Raw genomic sequence first — 20000 nt, 5'->3', positions numbered from 1 at the left:
TTCAAGGTGGTGCCGTAGCATGGCCGCAGTCTAATGACTGATGCAAGTGATAGAAGATGTGTGTGTGTGTGAATGCGCGCGCGCGTGTGTGTATGTGTGTGTGAACATATTTATATGTGTACATATAAGTCTGGATATAGATGGAAGTACAGATGGATGCATGTAACTACTTTAATCAATATCATTTCTATATTGTCCTCTTTTTACACATTACACTCTTAAAAACAATATTCAACCCATACTGTCGGAACCCAGTGCTCAACAGGTGCTTATTTTATCAGCATCGGAAAGGTGAAAGTCAAAGCCGTCTTCGGCGGTAATTGAACACAAAACCATGGACATTCGATTTTGTTTTGATTCGGACCAAAGGTTTATATTTAATTGCTGACAAGCTTGAGTTTTCGTAGTTTCACTGCTGGATGCTGTTTATTGTTGACTTCATAATGAATGATAACAAATTCATGATGAATTGAATTAAAAATTCATAACCTCTTTCTTGACTTTGTACAAATGTATTCAGATATTTTTTTTGTTTTTAATAGTATAATTGGTATAGCTTTAAAATGCAATCTTTTCGTTTTGGCCGGCACATAGAAAAAATAATTTTTTGTGACTAAACACTTTCAAATTTCGTAAGCTGGTAGAATGTGTCATTTAAAACATCATTTAGTCTTGGCGTTTTTAAGAAAATTCTTTATTTTTCGAAGTTATTTCGTGTTAAAGTTGTCGTATTTCGGTAATTTCAACCAATCAATGACGTCTATTGAGGTGAAAACAATTACTGCTGTGGTTTGTCAACAAGACGATCCCAACATAGAGCAGCACAATAGAAAATATCGTTTCATACCACTTGCAATGCTAAATCAATAAAGAAACTTATGAATCTATTGTTAGGTATTTCACATTCGCCATTATGGTTCAGCTAACTTCTGTCTCAATTTACACATTATGATGTGAACATTTCACAAATTATTTGTTCCCTAAAAAACACTTTCGTTCATACATTGGGTCTTGCATTTTAGTTTAGTTTCAATGTTAAATTAGCCACCCCCTACTTTCCGATTATTTTATAAATGGTAGTAATGTTCTGTGCTAAATATTGCAACTTTTGAAGTTGTGGTGAAGTATACCAACAGCATTTTTGTAAATTACGAAATCAGCTTTCTGTATCAAATTTTATTGTATTGGGATTATACTAATTTTAGAAAACAAACAAATAGAAAAAATAATTTTAAAAAAGTTACATTTTTCCACTTGGACTAAAAGCTTTATATGCACGTGGAAACATATTGTGAATCCCATTACGACCTGTTTCCCAGTAAATAACATATGGAAACCTTAGAGTTATCATTTGTTTTCTCTCAAAAAGGAAATAATTTTGCTTCTTATATATATCAAAGATCAGTAGTTTGTATGAATCAAGAAGGATGATTCGACAGTCATTTGACCGGCAAGTTTAATTTTCACTGGTCCTAAATAGATGTTAGGAAAAAGTTTTTCTTGCTGACCTGGGGCTAAATAACACCACCACCACCACCACTATAACCTCTTCATATCCAAACAGCAACAATAAAAATAACAAAACTAGTCGTTTCTAGGAGTTTTACAACCTACTTTTAAACGAGATCTCTTCTGAATGATAGTGTATAAATAGAAGATTTTACACTATCCCTAATAAGTACAATGACACGAAAGCGCATGACTTAGTTGTTATAGGATTATTAGCTAGTGAACGTAAGGTTGTGAGTTCAAATACCAGTGACACGTTATGTCCTTAAACAAGACATTTTATTTCACATTGTTCCATTCCACGCAGTTGAACGTGCTCTACTTGTATTTCAAATGGCCAACTTTGTCACAGTCTGTGTCACACCGAGAACTGCGTTAATGGTACGCGTGTCTGTGGAGTGCTGACCACTTTCACGTTAATTTCACGGACAGGCCGTTCCGTTGATCGGATCAAGTGGAATACTCAAGTGTTAGTTTCTTAGTGAAATTTTACACTACTGAAAAAATCTGTACTTTGAAAATATTCGATAAATATTTCCGTACATACTAAAATATGAGTAAAATTATTACTTTTGTCTTTTGTAGATCATTGATGGTTGGGAACTGAACAACCAATTCTTCCCCAGTCCTAACGATCTACCCAGGAATCTATACGATGAAAGATATTGTGGAATCAATAGGCCAAGACGCAAGTTCATTGCATCACAGAACGCAGCTCTTATTAACTTTTATGTTCCAATAAAAGGACAGGGTTTCACCTTACGGGTAAAATTCATCAAGAACTCATTGCGTAAGTACCGATTTAAAATATATATACACATATATTCAGATGTATGTATGTATATATGTACATGCGTGCGTACGTACGTACGTATGCATGTATGTATGTCCTTATTCAGTTTTATTTCAAGATCTCTTGCCAATAGAGAAAGAGGTAATTTCTAACCAAGATCCAAGCCTCTTTTGCTGGAATTTCAGCATCAATAACAGGGTATTTTTGTATGTATGTACGTATGTTTTGTTTTATGTATGTCTTCTCATGCATATACTTGCGTATCTAGACATGCTCATATATATTTAAATGATAAACTTCTAGAAAGTTTTACAGATTTTTACAGTTTCAGTGATGGATTGGATCTGTAGTCTTCGAATCAGCTTTTCCCTTTCTGGTTTTGAGATGCCTAATTTCTCAATATTGGTATTTAGGCAGTGTGTTACATATCCCAGTGCCCCAGCAATCCTCAGTGGTGCTAATGTATGTGTGTTTGTTTGTATGTATATATAAGAAATTGGTTTGACAACAGAATAAACAATTACGCTATGAACGTCTTCAGCTCATAGCTATTTCTGCTATAAGTTACAATGAAGTCATACTTGACTGCTTGAGTATCAACTCATAGCTTCGTCGGAGCTTCAAACATGAATTGCTTTAGGGTGATACTCATGCACTCGATTATGAGTGTTTTGTACCTCATAGCAGAAACATCTGTAAGTTAATGAAGCATAATTGTTTATTTTCTTATCAATCCCTATTCTTATTACCATTGTGTACTCAACTGACGCTTAGTACTGAATCATACGTATATTGAGTTCTATTCAGAGCCAGGTTAAACAACAAATCCTCGTTTAATATCCAAGAGATGCTAAATATCACATCCCTAGCGAAGCATACATGGACATTGAAGGAAAACAATGTATATTCTTTTCTACATCAGGCACCATGCCCAAAATTTTGGAGGAGGGGGTCAGTCGATTAGATCGACCCCAGTACGCTACTGGTACTTAATTTATCGACCCCGAAAGGATGAAAGGTAAAGTAGACCTCGGTGGAATTTGAACTCAGAACGTAAAGACAAACGAATTGAAAACACTGCATTTAACGACATAAAGTGGAATATATATGTGTAGATATTACTTTAATAGCAGTAGGATATGCAAACTCTACTTAACTGAGAAAAAGTATCTCTTAACCCGGACACTTATAAGATGCAAAAGCGAGGTTTTCTGTTCCTTCCCTTAAGAGCGCAAACTTGTCTTATATTATTGTCAGACCGCACCAGCATGTCGTTTGCATATATAGAAATACGTAGGGACAGTGGAGGGCCGCATTGCTACTAGACTGTATAGTTATATATCTTTTAGAGTTCAGGAAAGGCGTAATGTTACAACTTTTGCGAGCTACATATGGGGACTAAAACAATATGGATACATCCTGGATTTAGCAATAATGTTGCAATATATATTATCAGATGAAATAGTTTTCTTTATTCTACATCTGTATCTGAATATACATTTGTATTTTATAATGGTAAGCATGCTATACATGTAAAATATGTGTATTATTTGAAAGGTTGAAATAAACGATACTACATAGAGAAGATTACAAAACAGCTGTAATTATATGGAAATCATAAAGAAGTCTATATTCACCTCTCATACTTCCTGATTTTATGATTAAAGATACGTGTATGTGTGTGTCTGAAAGAATTCTTTATCCAGAGATGTAAGTTATGTAGGCAATCCAGAGACAAAGACACGCTTCTCAATCGGACAACATTCCCCTGCAGGTTTAACTACCAGTTTCCTCTGGTGTTAGTTTCTGAGTCAATTAGCGTAACGTGAAATGAATAGCCGTGTTCACGAAAGCACAAAAACTCTGTCAATACAGGAATCGAACCTATGAGCTCACCATCTTAAGTCAAATGCCATAATCGTTTGACAATATATTTTCCTGAATACTTCAGGCTAGAACTAAGTTAAATGATCGTCTACGCTATTCCTGAAAAGGATTATTGTGTACGGCATTCAGCAAGTATGTATGTATGTATGTATGTATGTATGTATGTATGTATGTATGTTTATATAAGAGCGAGTGCAATACATAAATATACAGTGCATACAAACACATTGTTATATCTAATCACTGCTCTATTAGTGTTTCTTAACTATATCTACTTGTTTACTTTATTTGCTTCATTAATTTACTTCCAGCTTGCAACGTCATATCAATTACGCACTCAGGAACCTACACACTAAAGAACTACGGTATCAAAATGAACTGCAGTTTCTCTTTCATCTTCCCATCTATAATCAAAACAGTGGCTGTAAACGTGGGAATTACGTCGACTATGAACTTCATCAATATACCCCAACGCCGTGAGGTAGGTTTACATATGTTCTGTTTCACTCTCCTCCTTTCTGACTTTCCCTCTCTTTCTCTCTCTTTCTCTCCCTCCAATTTTCTTCTTTCTTTCTCTTTTTATATATGTGTGTACGTCTGTGTGTATATTGTATGTGTGTATGTGTGGGCGTGCGTATGTGTGAGCGTATTTTTGCTAAATGTGATTGTTTCATATTAGAAAATAAAATAACTCTTCTATATTTAAGAGATGAGGAATTATGTACATTATTTACATTCGACGGATATTTGTCCTCATCTTGTTTGTTGTAAGCACAACGTTTCGGCTGATATAGCCTCTAGCCTTCTTAGGTGTCTTGGGGAAATTTCGAACCTGAGTTCTCATTCCTAAATTTTTTTCGATGTTATTATTATTATTATTATTATTATTGTTATTGTTCAGGTCGAAACGTTGTGTTAACAACAGCAAACAAGATGAGGACAAATATCCGTCGAATGTAAATAATGTAAATAATGTAAATAATGAAAATAACTCTTAATACATGCTTATTAATTGCTATTTAACCAGGCACCGACGTAGCTGTGTGAGGGGAAGCGTGCTTCACAACTATGTTCTCTTGCTTTTCAATCACACTGCGCAGAAATTTTGACGATACCTTTTTTTCTATAGCCCCGGGGATTTTTTACGTCTCAATAACATTGCATTTCGACAAAGGACCAACGAAACCGAAAATAAGCGCTGGAGTCCTTGAAGGGTTTAGGTGAAGCAAGTCGAATGTAGTTAAGCTTTGGCTTAGTCACAACTCTGTGATTGTAACAAGTAGAAAAGTTTAGAATTTGTGATTTAAGAATTAGTGAAGATGTGAATTAGTGGGTAGTGCAAGGTTCAAGTAGTGACTTTCTTTCCAGATCTTCTGTCTCTGAAATGGTAATGTTATTGGCATGATTTTAACTTTGTAAACAAAACTAAGTCCTCGGGATCAAATTCCGGATAGGAATGCGGAAATCGTGTCTTCGCACCATGTCAAAATGTCACAGAAAACGAGTGATCGGTGAGCAGGCAGGTATATTTTCATAGTGCAGTATCCAAATTTTGTTCACACATGCCTTCGGGTCTCTTCCATCGCGGTGCCTCTCTCAAAAACAAATACGACATCCAGGTAATGATTAGATGATTACGCCGAACGTAAGTGCTTTTACAACTATGCAACAGACATATTTTATTGGCTACTTCATGTGACGACATGTCTTCCAAAACATGCTGAATTGGACGTATGTGACGCCTAAAAGGCTTTAAATAATATAGAACTGAGTCAAACTATTACTAAATACATGTAATTCTAACTAAATATGCTGTGTGTTGCTATGTTCTTCATTTGTCAATTCGATTGTGTGGGTATATATATATATATATATATAAATTAAATTATAAAGGATAAAATCATTCATGATTTTATCAGGAGGTCAGCGCGAAAGTAAAAACCTTATAGGCAAATTTTCCAAATATTATATTAAAAATTATATATATAGGCGCAGGTGTGGCTGTGTGGTAAGTAGCTTGCTTACCAACCACATAGTTCCGGGTTCAGTCCCACTGCGTGGCATCTTGGGCAAGTGTCTTCTACTATAGCCTCGGGCCGACCAAAGCCTTGTGAGTGGATTTGGTAGACGGAAACTGAAAGAAGCCCGTCGTATATATGTATATATATATATGTGTGTGTATGTTTGTGTGTCTGTGTTTGTCCCCCCAACATCACTTGACAACCGATACTGGTGTGTTTACGTCCCCGTAACTTAGCGATTGGGCAAAAGAGACCGATAGAATAAGTACTAGGTTTCTAAAGAATAAGTCCTGGGGTCGATTTGCTCGACTAAAGGCGGTGCTCCAGCATGGCCGCAGTCAAATGACTGATACAAGTAAAAGAGTAAAAGAGAATAATTATAACAAGGGATTGGCAATACGCCCCCCCCCCCGCTGAAATAGAGGCCAAAAGGCGCTAAAACCACCGTAAAAACTCTAAAAACACAAGTTGTCGAAAGATAATAAATTAAACGTTTGGTTAAATGCGTATAAGATCTCGTCTCAGGTTAAAAGTAAATAAAATATGCTTACTGCTATTATCAGCGTCGATATTCGTTATATAAATGTGCAAGGATCTACATATACCTATACAAGCAACGCCGTTTCACAGCAATATGTATACACACTTGCAAAAATATGCAGTAAAAGTAGAATTTACATCTTCAAATACGTGTTACATATCAAAATCATGCTGCAGTGAATACCTACCAATCACTCGTGTCTTAGAGCTTTTAAGGTGGTTTTAGCGGCAAATGTTATAATATATTAATTTACTATTATAATATCTCATTGTATATATATATATATATATATAGAGAGAGAGAGAGAGAGAGAGAGATTCAAGGTGAATATGATATTTATGTTTAGGCACCAGAATTAAGTATAGTATTATCCATACAATTTCAAGATAAGGTGATTAAAATCAAAATAAGCGACAAGGATATCCAAAGTTAATGCAGTACGATCGTTTCACGCGAATCAATTTATTTAAGCAATGCTTAAATAAATAGAGTCGTATGAAACAATCGTACTAGAAATATAAATGCATATATATATATATATATCATATATAAATATATATATGTATATATATGTATATTGATAAATAACGTCGACCACTAACGTGGACAATTAATGCGCTAGAAATAGATCACATCTTGTGTCTATTAAGACCTAAAAAGTTCTCAACATGAAATATAGCAGCATACCAAAAACGTGAGCGGGCAAGACATTTAAAATCACCTAAAAAAATCATTATTAAACAGGAACCAGGTTTCGGATTTAACAAATTCTTACCATTTGTCTATTCCTCATCAGCCTGATTTGTAATGTAACAGCAATTATCAGAATCGTATACATAGTTGCTCACCGCCATGGGTGCGCGTGTATATGGTTCTGCTAATTACAGCTTAATGGTAAAATTCAAAAGTCTTCGTTTTGGCGCGCTAATTCCAAGAATATATCCGCAGAAAATATTTACTGCGTCGAATATATTCAGTATGAGAACATGAGTAATGGGTAAATATTATTATAAGATCTGGTAATTAGTCATATATTAATATATTAATTAATATCGATTAATTATAAGGGGGCCAGCACATTTAAAGAATCAAAGAGATTCAGAAATATTATCTGCAATCTCAGGGGATTAAGGTACATTTTAAAAAATAACGTCGACCACTAACGTGGACAATTAATGCGCTAGAAATAGATCACATATTGTGTCTATTAAGCAGAACCATATGCACGCGCACCCATGGCGGTGAGCAACTATGTATACGATTCTGATAATTGCTGTTACATTACAAATCAGGCTGATGAGGAATAGACAAATGGTAAGAATTTGTTAAATCCGAAACCTGGTTCCTGTTTAATAATGATTTTTTTAGGTGATTTTAAATGTCTTGCCTGCTCACGTTTTTGGTATGCTGCTATATTTCATGTTGAGAACTTTTTAGATCTTAATAGACACAAGATGTGATCTATTTCTAGCGCATTAATTGTCCACGTTAGCGGTCGACGTTATTTTTTAAAATGTACCTTAATCCCCTGAGATTGCAGATAATATTTCTGAATCTCTTTGATTCTTTAAATGTGCTGGCCCCCTGATAATTAATCGATATTAATTAATATATTAATATATGACTAATTACCAGATCTTATAATATGTATATTGATAGATAGATACGTACGTACATGCATACATACATAAATACATACATATATATATATATATATATATATATATATATATATATATATATATATATATATATATATATATATGCACATGCATACCTACCTACATGCATACATACATACATTACGTACATGCATACATACATATGTGCATGTATACATACATACATACACCAATAATAATTGGTGCAGTTGGTTTCTGAGAAAATGCCTATCTGACATTCTGAATACGCTCGGATTTCAGATAAAGAAATCAAAGAAATAACTCGCACATTACAAATACACTCTGGAAGTGGAACATTAACAATATGCAAGTTTTTCTCAAGTAAAAAATGTGACATTATTTTCGTTACCTACATACTAAAGATATGTGTGTGTGTGTGTGTGTGTGTGTGTGTGTGTGTGTGTGTGTGTGTGTGTGTGTGTGTGTACATACATAAATACATACAAAGCTAAAATGTGTTACTGCGTGGACATCTATGTGACTATGTTGTCTGTCGTAGGCAGACAGCGTTCACGGGTTTTTATAAATGTTACGCCCAACGAGAAGTTGCCTTGAATTTTTTTTAGTAGCGTAGCCTACTTCATGATGAACCAGGCTTCATGATACTCGCTTCTCAAAAATGCTTATATACGATTCATGTAGACTTACATCAATATCACTGGAATGAATCATTAATCATTCTGCTATTCGTCTCCATATTTATTTTTCTTTACTTTTGCAGAGTCTCCAGTCGTTTTTTAGGAAACAACTCACCCCATCTCTGAAATATAACAGCCAGGTAAAGTAATGGTATTATATTCTTAACTGCTGCATTTTGTAAGTAATTATTTGTAAATACATGTACTAATTGATCTTGAAATCACATTAATACCCACCGTAGAAATTTAGATAAGTCTTATACTCCTATACTATGAGGTAAGAAAACTCAGCGATGTGTTGCAACTTGTAGGGCTGCGGGCAAAATAGCTATGATATTTATTAATGACACTTTACGTTCTAAGATGAAATACCACTGCTGTTATATTTAATATTCATCCTTAAGAGGGGCTATATAATAGGTTTCAGTCAAATACGTGTAGATACGAGCAATTATTTTCTCTTCTAGACTGGATTTAAACAATTATATTCTCTTCAGTATAAGTGATAGAATCGCTACACCGTCAGGAATATAACTTGTGGTGTTTAGTTGCGTCACTCGATTTCCAGTCGACTATGCATTTCAGCTTTCCAGAGTCGATAAAATGAATACTAGTCAGATACGTGGATCGATTTAATGGACTGCTTCCATACTCCAAATACTATACTATAAATCGGAATTAATCTCTTAAAAGAAAGATGCAGAGTAAAACATATAATTCTGCTCCTTTAGGATGATATATCGAAATACACGAGTGTCTGATTGTGTTTCATCTTGGGCTACAAAATGCACTATGCTCAATAGTCTATCAGTGCCAAAGTTATAAATCATTATTAGAGTTAATAATGTAGTGGTGGAATTGGCAGACTTGAAGATTTCCATTTACGCTTCTCGAACCTAATTCAAAGTGTGAGCAAAATACGAAGTCGACATTTGTATATAAAAAAGTTCTCTACATGTATGAATTTCGGGAGAAGTTTACTTATGTGAGATGATTTTTTTGTTTTAGTATTTTCAGTATACTGTCATATTGCGATATTAATTTAAATTTTGGTTTTGGAGTTGACAAGACAGTTAAACAGAAATAACACGGGATTAAAATATTCTACGAACAATTTTCCAAAAATTTTAAAAAAACGTGTATGAAGAAGATAAATCACTCGAATAACATCTTTTTAAAACCTTGTAAGTTTAAGAATATCTATTAGATAGAACAAAAATAAAGAAAAACATCAATTCATATCAAATCCCTTTTGAACCGCAAGCATAAAAATACTTCAACACTATTTTGGATAACGTCAAGAACATCGTCAACAATCTCAATATTTGAACACAGAACTAAAATCTTAATCCCACAAGGAACCACATATTACGTTAAAACACATTACACAATTTTCTAAACTTCCCACTTCTAGATTCAAAATCATATGTTAAAAAAAAAAGTAGCACTCTTTCAAGTTAAACAAATAAATGCGCGTGTTCTTGATTGATTAAGTTCTTTTAAGTTTAATTCTCAATACATGATATAAATGCAGAATGGTTGATATTGTTTATTGAAGAGCTTACAAAAAATTGTTTCACACGCACGGGTTTTTATTATTTTATTTTATTATTATTATAATTTTTTTTTTTTTTTGAAAAACTAAATTATAAGTTTGAAGCGATCATACAAAAAACACGTGTTTGTGTGAAGAGAGGAAGTACGTGAGTGAGAGAGATTTGATTTGCATGTAGAAACAGAAAGAATTTTTAAATGAAATTTACGAGATTTACTTGAATAATGTATCTGTTATTCGTCCAGATCCTTTATTATGGTTTACGTAAATTATGTTGCAACGTTAGCACCGATTCACCGGATCTTTAGTCTGGACAACACGATATATATGTATATATATATATATATATATAGAGTTATTAATATTTCTAAGTCTCTCTAAAGGAGACTACGACAGCGGTACTGGAAATTAATAGTTATCGCCAAGCCAACATGGCAGTCCCAAAATTAGGACGAAAGCTGCCGTGCATTAGCTCCAAGAAGCCATCGCCTCTAGCTAGCTATGTGACACACGAAACCTGTGTCCTTTATAACCTTCGAACAGGGGAGGTCAGCAGTGTCCCCCTGCTGGTTTGGCATCTGCAGACTAGTTTCAGGGTGTTGCCCCTTGTCAATGCAGAGCAGCCAAGCCCTAGCCAGGCGGCGCTGCTGACTATCTGTTCGAAAGTTATTTATCTAATTTCAGTGGAATCTATCCACTGGTTTTCAGAAATAGAGTTATTAATATTTCTAAGTCTCTCTAAAGGAGACTACGACAGCGGTACTGGAAATTAATAGTTATCGCCAAGCCAACATGGCAGTCCCAAAATTAGGACGAAAGCTGCCGTGAATTAGCTCCAAGAAGCCATCGCCTCTAGCTAGATATATATATACACACAAACACACACACACACACACACACACACACACACACACACACACACATATATATATATATATATATATACACAGAAGATTGGTAGAAGATAGTCACTTGAATGGTCTTAGAAATGTTTGTAGGTTCCCTGTTACGTCCGTGTGTTAGTAGTGTTAGTATCAAGTGACAATGTTTGGCGTCGTAAGTTAACACTGACACAGTTGACTGAACATGTTTAGTAATAGTACCAAACAATCAATGCTCTGAATGTTTCCTGTTTGTAAAGAATGAACATGTGATTAAGTTTAAAAACTGTTGTACATTTCCCGCTACGTCCGTGCGTTAGTGACACTAACGCAATGTACAGTTCTTGATTTCTCTGCAGTAAACTTTTTAGGCAGCTTGCCTCAAGGAGTACGTCATGTCAATTGCCAGCCTATTTGACCTAAACCTACTTTAAGATTCACTCACCTTAAGTTTATTAGCAAGTTATACCTTCTCTGATGTTTTTGAACAAATTCGTGAATTCAAAAATCAGTATACAAAACAGGCTGAAGGTTTTCCTTTCATGTTGGTAAGATCTTGTGTTTTTTTCTTCAGCTGGCAGTTTTGTACGATCAGCAGACAGAGATGAACCAGATCTGTGAAGCCAATAGACTCTTGTTTCAGCCCATCATACTCTTAAAGACTTTCGTACTTGTCATTTTAGATAAGTACATTCCAGAAAGATTCTCTTTTTCGTTAGGCATTCTTTCTCAATTACCCTGATTCATGTGTTATGATTAATTTCAATGTTGTTCGCGGCGGATCAATCTCAATACTCCCTGCGAAGCACTCCAAATACCTCATTCGAAACAGAATATGTTGCCTCCCTGAAGCACATGCCATTATCTGTAATATTCATATTTGGCAGAATAGCGTCTAATATACCCGAGAGTTGGTATCTTCTCTTGTCATTATTGAATGACTTGACAGATACAGGCTAAGGAGCTTGATATTGTAAAAATCATTATTTACCTCATTTTTAAAGACGCAATTGGTCACAGGAAAAAAGAGCGTTCAAACATCAACATGGAATAAACGAGTGACAATAAGATCCTTTCTATCACATTTCCTGATGATTGTGTAATAAATTATTGCCAGTTCTTTATATTTTATCTTTTACTTGTTTCAGTCATTTGACTAAGGCCATCCTGGGGCACCACCTTGGAGGGTTTTAGTCGAGCAAATCGTCCCCAGGATTTATTTTGTTTAACCCTGTCGGACCGTTATGTTACGTGGCCGTAAACACATCAACACTGGTTGTCAAGCGGTGGTACGGAACAAACACATACACAAAGGCACACACACACACATATATGCAATATATATATATACAACACACACACAAACGTATATATATATATATATATATATATATATATATATATATATATATATATATATATATATATATGGCAGGCTTCCTTAATTTTCCTTTTACGAAATCCACTCAGTAGTAAAAGACACTTGACCAAGCTGCCACGCACTGAAACTGAACCCGGAACCATGTGGCTGGGAAGCAAGCTTCTTACTACACAGCCGGTTATTTTGATATTGAAAACCTGTTTGTGATCGACAGGTCAATTCATTAGGAAAGAATAGCAGACGCGATTACTATTAATTATTCTCACACTGCACTTGCCTATTACATAAGATCAAATGTCATAATCTTTACCTACCCTTGCACTGAATTCAAAATGTTCCAGAACCTTATTATTTTGAAAAACATTTGAAATGACAGACGTAAGCTATCTTACAATCATGTCTATTTGCTTGTTTGTTGAATAGCACCTTATCAAGTAAACAGAGAACCCACTCCCCGTCATAATACAATCTCTTTGGCACAACAGATCGAAGCTTTTTATCTATGTAAAAATGTATATAAATATATATAAACGTATATAATATAAATACGTTGTTATTGATATCCAACAATGGGCGACCTAGTTTCATTTTCTTCTTTATCTGTCCAAAATTATAAAATAATAAATGGATCCATCTCCACTTATTTTAGTTTGCTTACTGAAAGTATATATATATATACACACACACACAGAGAGAAAGGCGCAGGAGTGGCTGTGTGGTAAGTAGCTTGAATAAACAAATAAAGCGACATAATTATATTTACATTCCCTCTTTAATTTTTCCTTCATTATATACGTTCATTTTCACTACGAATAGTATATAAAGAATTCATTGGATTCTCTCCCTTTCTCCTGTATTATCATTATTAACTTTAAAATTTTTCTGTGGTTCATTTTCTCTTCGTTTAATTTGGTATAGCGTTCATAGCCTCTCTCCCTAAACAGCTCCCTGTAAACTACCGTTCTTGTTTCTAGCGGTCATTTAACTTAGCTATATAGTTTTATTACTCGTACGTAACCTTAGCATTTAACGCATGTCTTGCATTTGAGATATGGTTCCCTGACGATGAATTTATGTCCATATTCCAAACATATGTAGGAATTAAAGGAACTTATTGATTATATGCGTTTTGCTCCATTTATTATTATTCTTTATATCTACTCAAAATACATCACTTCAACATGGAAGTTCTACTTATTAACCTGGTATAATATGTACATACAAATATATGCGTATATATACATATATATGTATATATATATATATATATATATATATATATATATATATATATATATATATATGTGTGTGTGTGTGTGTGTGTGTGTGTGTGTGTGTGTGTGTGTGTGTGTGTGTGTGTGTGTGTGTGTGTGTGTGTGAGTAAAAATAAATACAAAAAAAGGGGTTTTGTATGATTGTGTATAGAGGAATATATTATTTTATTTAAAAGAGTTCCAACTCTGTCTGTTTTTTTATGTTTTATTGATATTCTTGTAAAATTAATGTGGGATATAGAATATGGAATATACAATATATAATATAAAAATGGATGGTACAATGAAATAAAGTATTGAATGTCCTATTGAATATATGGAATATGTCTTATTGAATATATGGAATATGTCTTATTGAATATATGAAATATTGAGTGTTCAATATAAAGGATTAAATATATAAAGGCGAATACGTTGGAACTCTTTTAAATAAAATAATATATATATATACATACATATATATATATATATATATATATATATACACATAAATATGCGTACATATATATATCTTGTATATAAAGCTGAAGTTTCCTCTGTGTGTGTGTGTGTGTGTGTGTGTGTGTGTGTGTGTGTGTGTGTGTGTGTGTGTGTGTGTGTGTGTGGACAATTGCATACGACCGCATTTATCTTCTGTACCTTTCATCCGATTTCGTTGAAATTTTATACAGAGCTTCGTCTGCCGCCCAGCAAGGACCGCATCTACTTACTTTTTCGAAAATCGATATTGCGGCCCGTTGAGCAGTGCGAGAATTGAGATGCATTGTACTTACATGTGAGCTTTACTCTATCAGCTGTTAAGTGCACACAAAGTTTGCACGAAAATGCTGCACTGGTTAGGCATGAAAACCATACAATTTTTATTCCTGGGAATATACGTTTTCTTAAGCAAATTTTCAAAACATTTTTTATATTGTTTGGTCACGTTAAGGCGGTCATTTTGTTATCTTATATAGTCGACAATTTTTTCCTATATAATCGATTTTTATAGGAAGTATTATAAGAAATGTATTTTATTATTTTTTTTAAGCTGATAATAACATCGACTGGCGCTAAAAAATGTGTATCGTTCACCTAAATTGTTTGTAGAAAATAATGCAGGGTAGGTCAAACGTGGGTATCAGTTGTGAAAAACGACAGCATTATCACACTTATTGTATTTCGTTTTTAATGCATTCCCTTTTACAAACTTAAGGCGTTGTTTCAGTAAGTAAACTATCAACTGTTGTAAAATTTTTGTTTCCCCTCGGATATATTTCCACTCTTTGCACTTCTAATAGAAGGTACGTTTCCTTAAGATTATATTTTTCCATATTTCACGATCAAGAATTCCTAAACTATTTCTATGTTAAGTTTAACATTTGACTTTGAACTATTTGACGTTTTGCCTATGATGTTAGTACTTGAAAGGGATTTCTTGTTTTACATAGGATAACGGAAGACACAAAGCTCGCTGAAATAGTGCCTAGGGTTTTCATGGGTTTATATAAAGGATGATTTTCCGCTCTGAATTAAAATTTTAGTTTTGATAGGTTAACGAGCTGATTGAAGAGCAAATTAAACCGTCCAAAGAACGGGTACTTCAGCTAGTACACACACACACACACACACACATATATATATATATATATATATATATATATATATATATATATATATATATATATATATATATATATTATTTACATTATTTACATTTGAAGGATATTTGTCCTCGTCTTGTTTATTGTTAACACAACGTTTCGGCTGATATACTCTCCAGCCTTCATCAGGTGTCTTGGGGAAATTTCGAACCTGGGTTCTCATCCCTTAGGTATTTTTTGGTGTCATTATTATAATTATTATTATTCAGGTCACAGCCCGTGAGCGTATAGCGTAGTGGTTAAGAGCGCGGGCTACTAACCCCATGATTCCGAGTTCGATTCCAGGCTGTGACCTCAATAATAATAATAATAATACTAATAATAATAATAATGATTACATCAAAATATGCCGTACGAATGAGAACCCAGGTTCGAAATTTCCCCAAGACACCTGATGAAGGCTGAAGGGTATATCAGCCGAAACGTTGTGTTAACAACAAACAAGACGAGGATAAATATCCGTCAAATGTAAATAGTGTAAATAATGTACATAATTACTCATCTCTTAAATATAGAACTGTAATATATATATATATATATATATATATACACACACAAACATGCATATAAATACATAGTGATACGAATATAAATGGAACTAATATATATACAGAGGTAGTGAAAGTAAATGAAATTGAAACCATATAATAGTGAAACTATTATATACATAGATACACATATATAGTGATTTCATTGTCTCATTTTTGACACGTAACAGTGATTTTATTGTCTCACTTCTGACACGTAACAGTGATTTTATTGTCTCACTTTTGACACGTAACAGTGATTTTATTGTCTCACTTCTGACACGTAACAGTGATTTTATTGTCTCACTTCTGACACGTAACAGTGATTTTATTGTCTCACTTCTGACACGTAACAGTGATTCTATTGTCTCACTTTTGATACGTAACAGTGATTTCATTGTTTCACTTTTGACACGTAACAGTGATTTTATTATCTCACTTTTGACACGTAACAGTGATTTTATTGTCTCACTTCTGACACGTAACAGTGATTTTATTGTCTCATTTTTGACACGTAACAGTGATTTTATTGTCTCACTTTTGATACGTAACAGTGATTTCATTGTCTCACTTTTGACACGTAACAGTGATTTTATTGTCTCACTTTTGACACGTAACAGTGATTTTATTGTCTCACTTCTGACACGTAACAGTGATTTTATTGTCTCACTTCTGACACGTAACAGTGATTTTATTGTCTCACTTCTGACACGTAACAGTGATTCTATTGTCTCACTTTTGACACGTAACAGTGATTTTATTGTCTCACTTTTGACACGTAACAGTGATTTTATTGTCTCACTTCTGACACGTAACTGATTTTATTGTCTCACTTTTGACACGTAACAGTGATTTTATTGTCTCACTTTTGACACGAAACAGTGATTTTATTGTCTCACTTCTGACACGTAACAGTGATTTTATTGTCTCACTTCTGACACGTAACAGTGATTTTATTGTCTCACTTCTGACACGTAACAGTGATTCTATTGTCTCACTTTTGACACGTAACAGTGATTTTATTGTCTCACTTTTGACACGTAACAGTGATTTTATTGTCTCACTTCTGACACGTAACTGATTTTATTGTCTCACTTTTGACACGTAACAGTGATTTTATTGTCTCACTTTTGACACGAAACAGTGATTTTATTGTCTCACTTCTGACACGTAACAGTGATTTTATTGTCTCACTTTTGACACGTAACAATGATTTTATTGTCTCACTTTTGACACATTACAGTGATTTCATTGTTTCACTTCTGACACGTAACAGTGATTTTATTGTCTCACTTTTGACACGTAACAGCGATTTTATTGTCTCACTTTTGACACGTAACAATGATTTTATTGTCTCACTTTTGACACGTAACAGTGATTTTATTGTCTCACTTCTGACACGTAACAGTGATTTTATTGTCTCACTTCTGACACGTAACAGTGATTTTATTGTTTCAATTTTGACACGTAACAGTGATTTTATTGTCTCACTTCTGACACGTAACAGTGATTCTATTGTCTCACTTTTGACACGTAACAGTGATTTTATTGTCTCACTTCTGACACGTAACAGTGATTTTATTGTTTCAATTTTGACACGTAACAGTGATTTTATTGTCTCACTTTTGACACGTAACAGTGATTCTATTGTCTCACTTTTGACACGTAACAGTGATTTTATTGTTTCACTTCTGACACGTAACAGTGATTTTATTGTCTCACTTTTGACACGTAACAGTGATTTTATTGTCTCACTTTTGACACGTAACAGTGATTTTATTGTCTCACTTCTGACACGTAACAGTGATTTTATTGTCGCACTTCTGACACGTAACAGTTATTTCATTGTCTCACTTCTGACACGTAACAGTGATTTTATTGTCTCACTTTTGACACGTAACAGTGATTTTATTGTCTCACCTCTGACACGTAACAGTGATTTTATTGTCTCACTTCTGACACGTAACAGTGATTTTATTGTCTCACTTTTGACACGTAACAGTGATTTTATTGTCTCACTTTTGACACGTAACAGTGATTTTATTGTCTCACTTCTGACACGTAACAGTGATTTTATTGTCTCACTTGTGACACGTAACAGTGCTTTCATTGTCTCACTTTTGACACGTAACAGTGATTTCGTTGTCTCACTTTTGACACGTAACAGTGATTTAATTGTTTCACTTTTGACACGTAACAGTGATTTTATTGTCTCACTTTTGACACGTAACAGTGATTTTATTGTCTCACTTTTGACACGTAACAGTGATTTCATTGTCTCACTTCTGACACGTAACAGTGATTTTATTGTCTCACTTTTGACACGTTACAGTGATTTCATTGTTTCACTTTTGACACGTAACAGTGATTTTATTGTCTCACTTCTGACACGTAACAGTGATTTTATTGTCTCACTTCTGACACGTAACAGTGATTTTATTGTCTCACTTCTGACACGTAACAGTGATTTTATTGTCTCACTTTTGACACGTAACAGCGATTTTATTGTCTCACTTTTGACACGTAACAATGATTTTATTGTCTCACTTTTGACACGTAACAGTGATTTTATTCTCTCACTTCTGACACGTAACAGTGATTTTATTGTCTCACTTCTGACACGTAACAGTGATTTTATTGTTTCAATTTTGACACGTAACAGTGATTTTATTGTCTCACTTCTGACACGTAACAGTGATTCTATTGTCTCACTTTTGACACGTAACAGTGATTTTATTGTCTCACTTCTGACACGTAAGAGTGATTTTATTGTTTCAATTTTGACACGTAACAGTGATTTTATTGTCTCACTTTTGACACGTAACAGTGATTCTATTGTCTCACTTTTGACACGTAACAGTGATTTTATTGTCTCACTTCTGACACGTAACAGTGATTTTCTTGTCTCACTTTTGACACGTAACAGTGATTTTATTGTCTCACTTTTGACACGTAACAGTGATTTTATTGTCTCACTTCTGACACGTAACAGTGATTTTATTGTCTCACTTCTGACACGTAACAGTTATTTCATTGTCTCACTTCTGACACGTAACAGTGATTTTATTGTCTCACTTTTGACACGTAACAGTGATTTTATTGTCTCACCTCTGACACGTAACAGTGATTTTATTGTCTCACTTCTGACACGTAACAGTGATTTTATTGTCTCACTTTTGACACGTAACAGTGATTTTATTGTCTCACTTTTGACACGTAACAGTGATTTTATTGTCTCACTTCTGACACGTAACAGTGATTTTATTGTCTCACTTGTGACACGTAACAGTGATTTCATTGTCTCACTTTTGACACGTAACAGTGATTTCATTGTCTCACTTTTGACACGTAACAGTGATTTTATTGTCTCACTTTTGACACGTAACAGTGATTTTATTGTCTCACTTTTGACACGTAACAGTGATTTTATTGTCTCACTTTTGACACGTAACAGTGATTTTATTGTCTCACTTTTGACACGTAACAGTGATTTCATTGTCTCACTTTTGACACGTAATATCGAACCGGTGTAAGATATAAGAGATTGCTCCGGGCTCGACTTATGTAAGAAATTGAAAATTTTTTTGGTATGTGTATGTGTAAAATTTGAATGAAATCGTTTGGGTACTTCCCGTGGTTCAGTGATGCGCGCGTACACATACACACAC

At 34.1% G+C, this 20000-nt stretch overlaps 1 protein-coding gene across 1 annotated transcript in view; it reads left to right on the top strand.

Annotated features, from left to right (window-relative positions):
- Positions 1–20000, top strand: part of LOC106876839 (corticotropin-releasing hormone-binding protein) — an 87118-nt gene that overhangs the window by 53627 nt on the left and 13491 nt on the right. The window contains exons 5-7 of the mRNA XM_089358109.1: positions 2095–2299; positions 4501–4670; positions 9155–9211. Coding sequence (XP_089214235.1) covers positions 2095–2299; positions 4501–4670; positions 9155–9211 — 432 coding nt within the window. The remainder of the gene's footprint in view (positions 1–2094; positions 2300–4500; positions 4671–9154; positions 9212–20000) is intronic.

The sequence above is a fragment of the Octopus bimaculoides genome, chromosome 9 (genome assembly GCF_046866305.1).
Source record: "Octopus bimaculoides isolate indiv1 chromosome 9, ASM4686630v1, whole genome shotgun sequence".
Taxonomy (NCBI): Eukaryota; Metazoa; Mollusca; class Cephalopoda; order Octopoda; family Octopodidae; genus Octopus; species Octopus bimaculoides.
The sequence above is the reverse complement of the archived record's forward strand: the minus strand, read 5'-3'. Positions and strand labels throughout refer to the sequence as shown.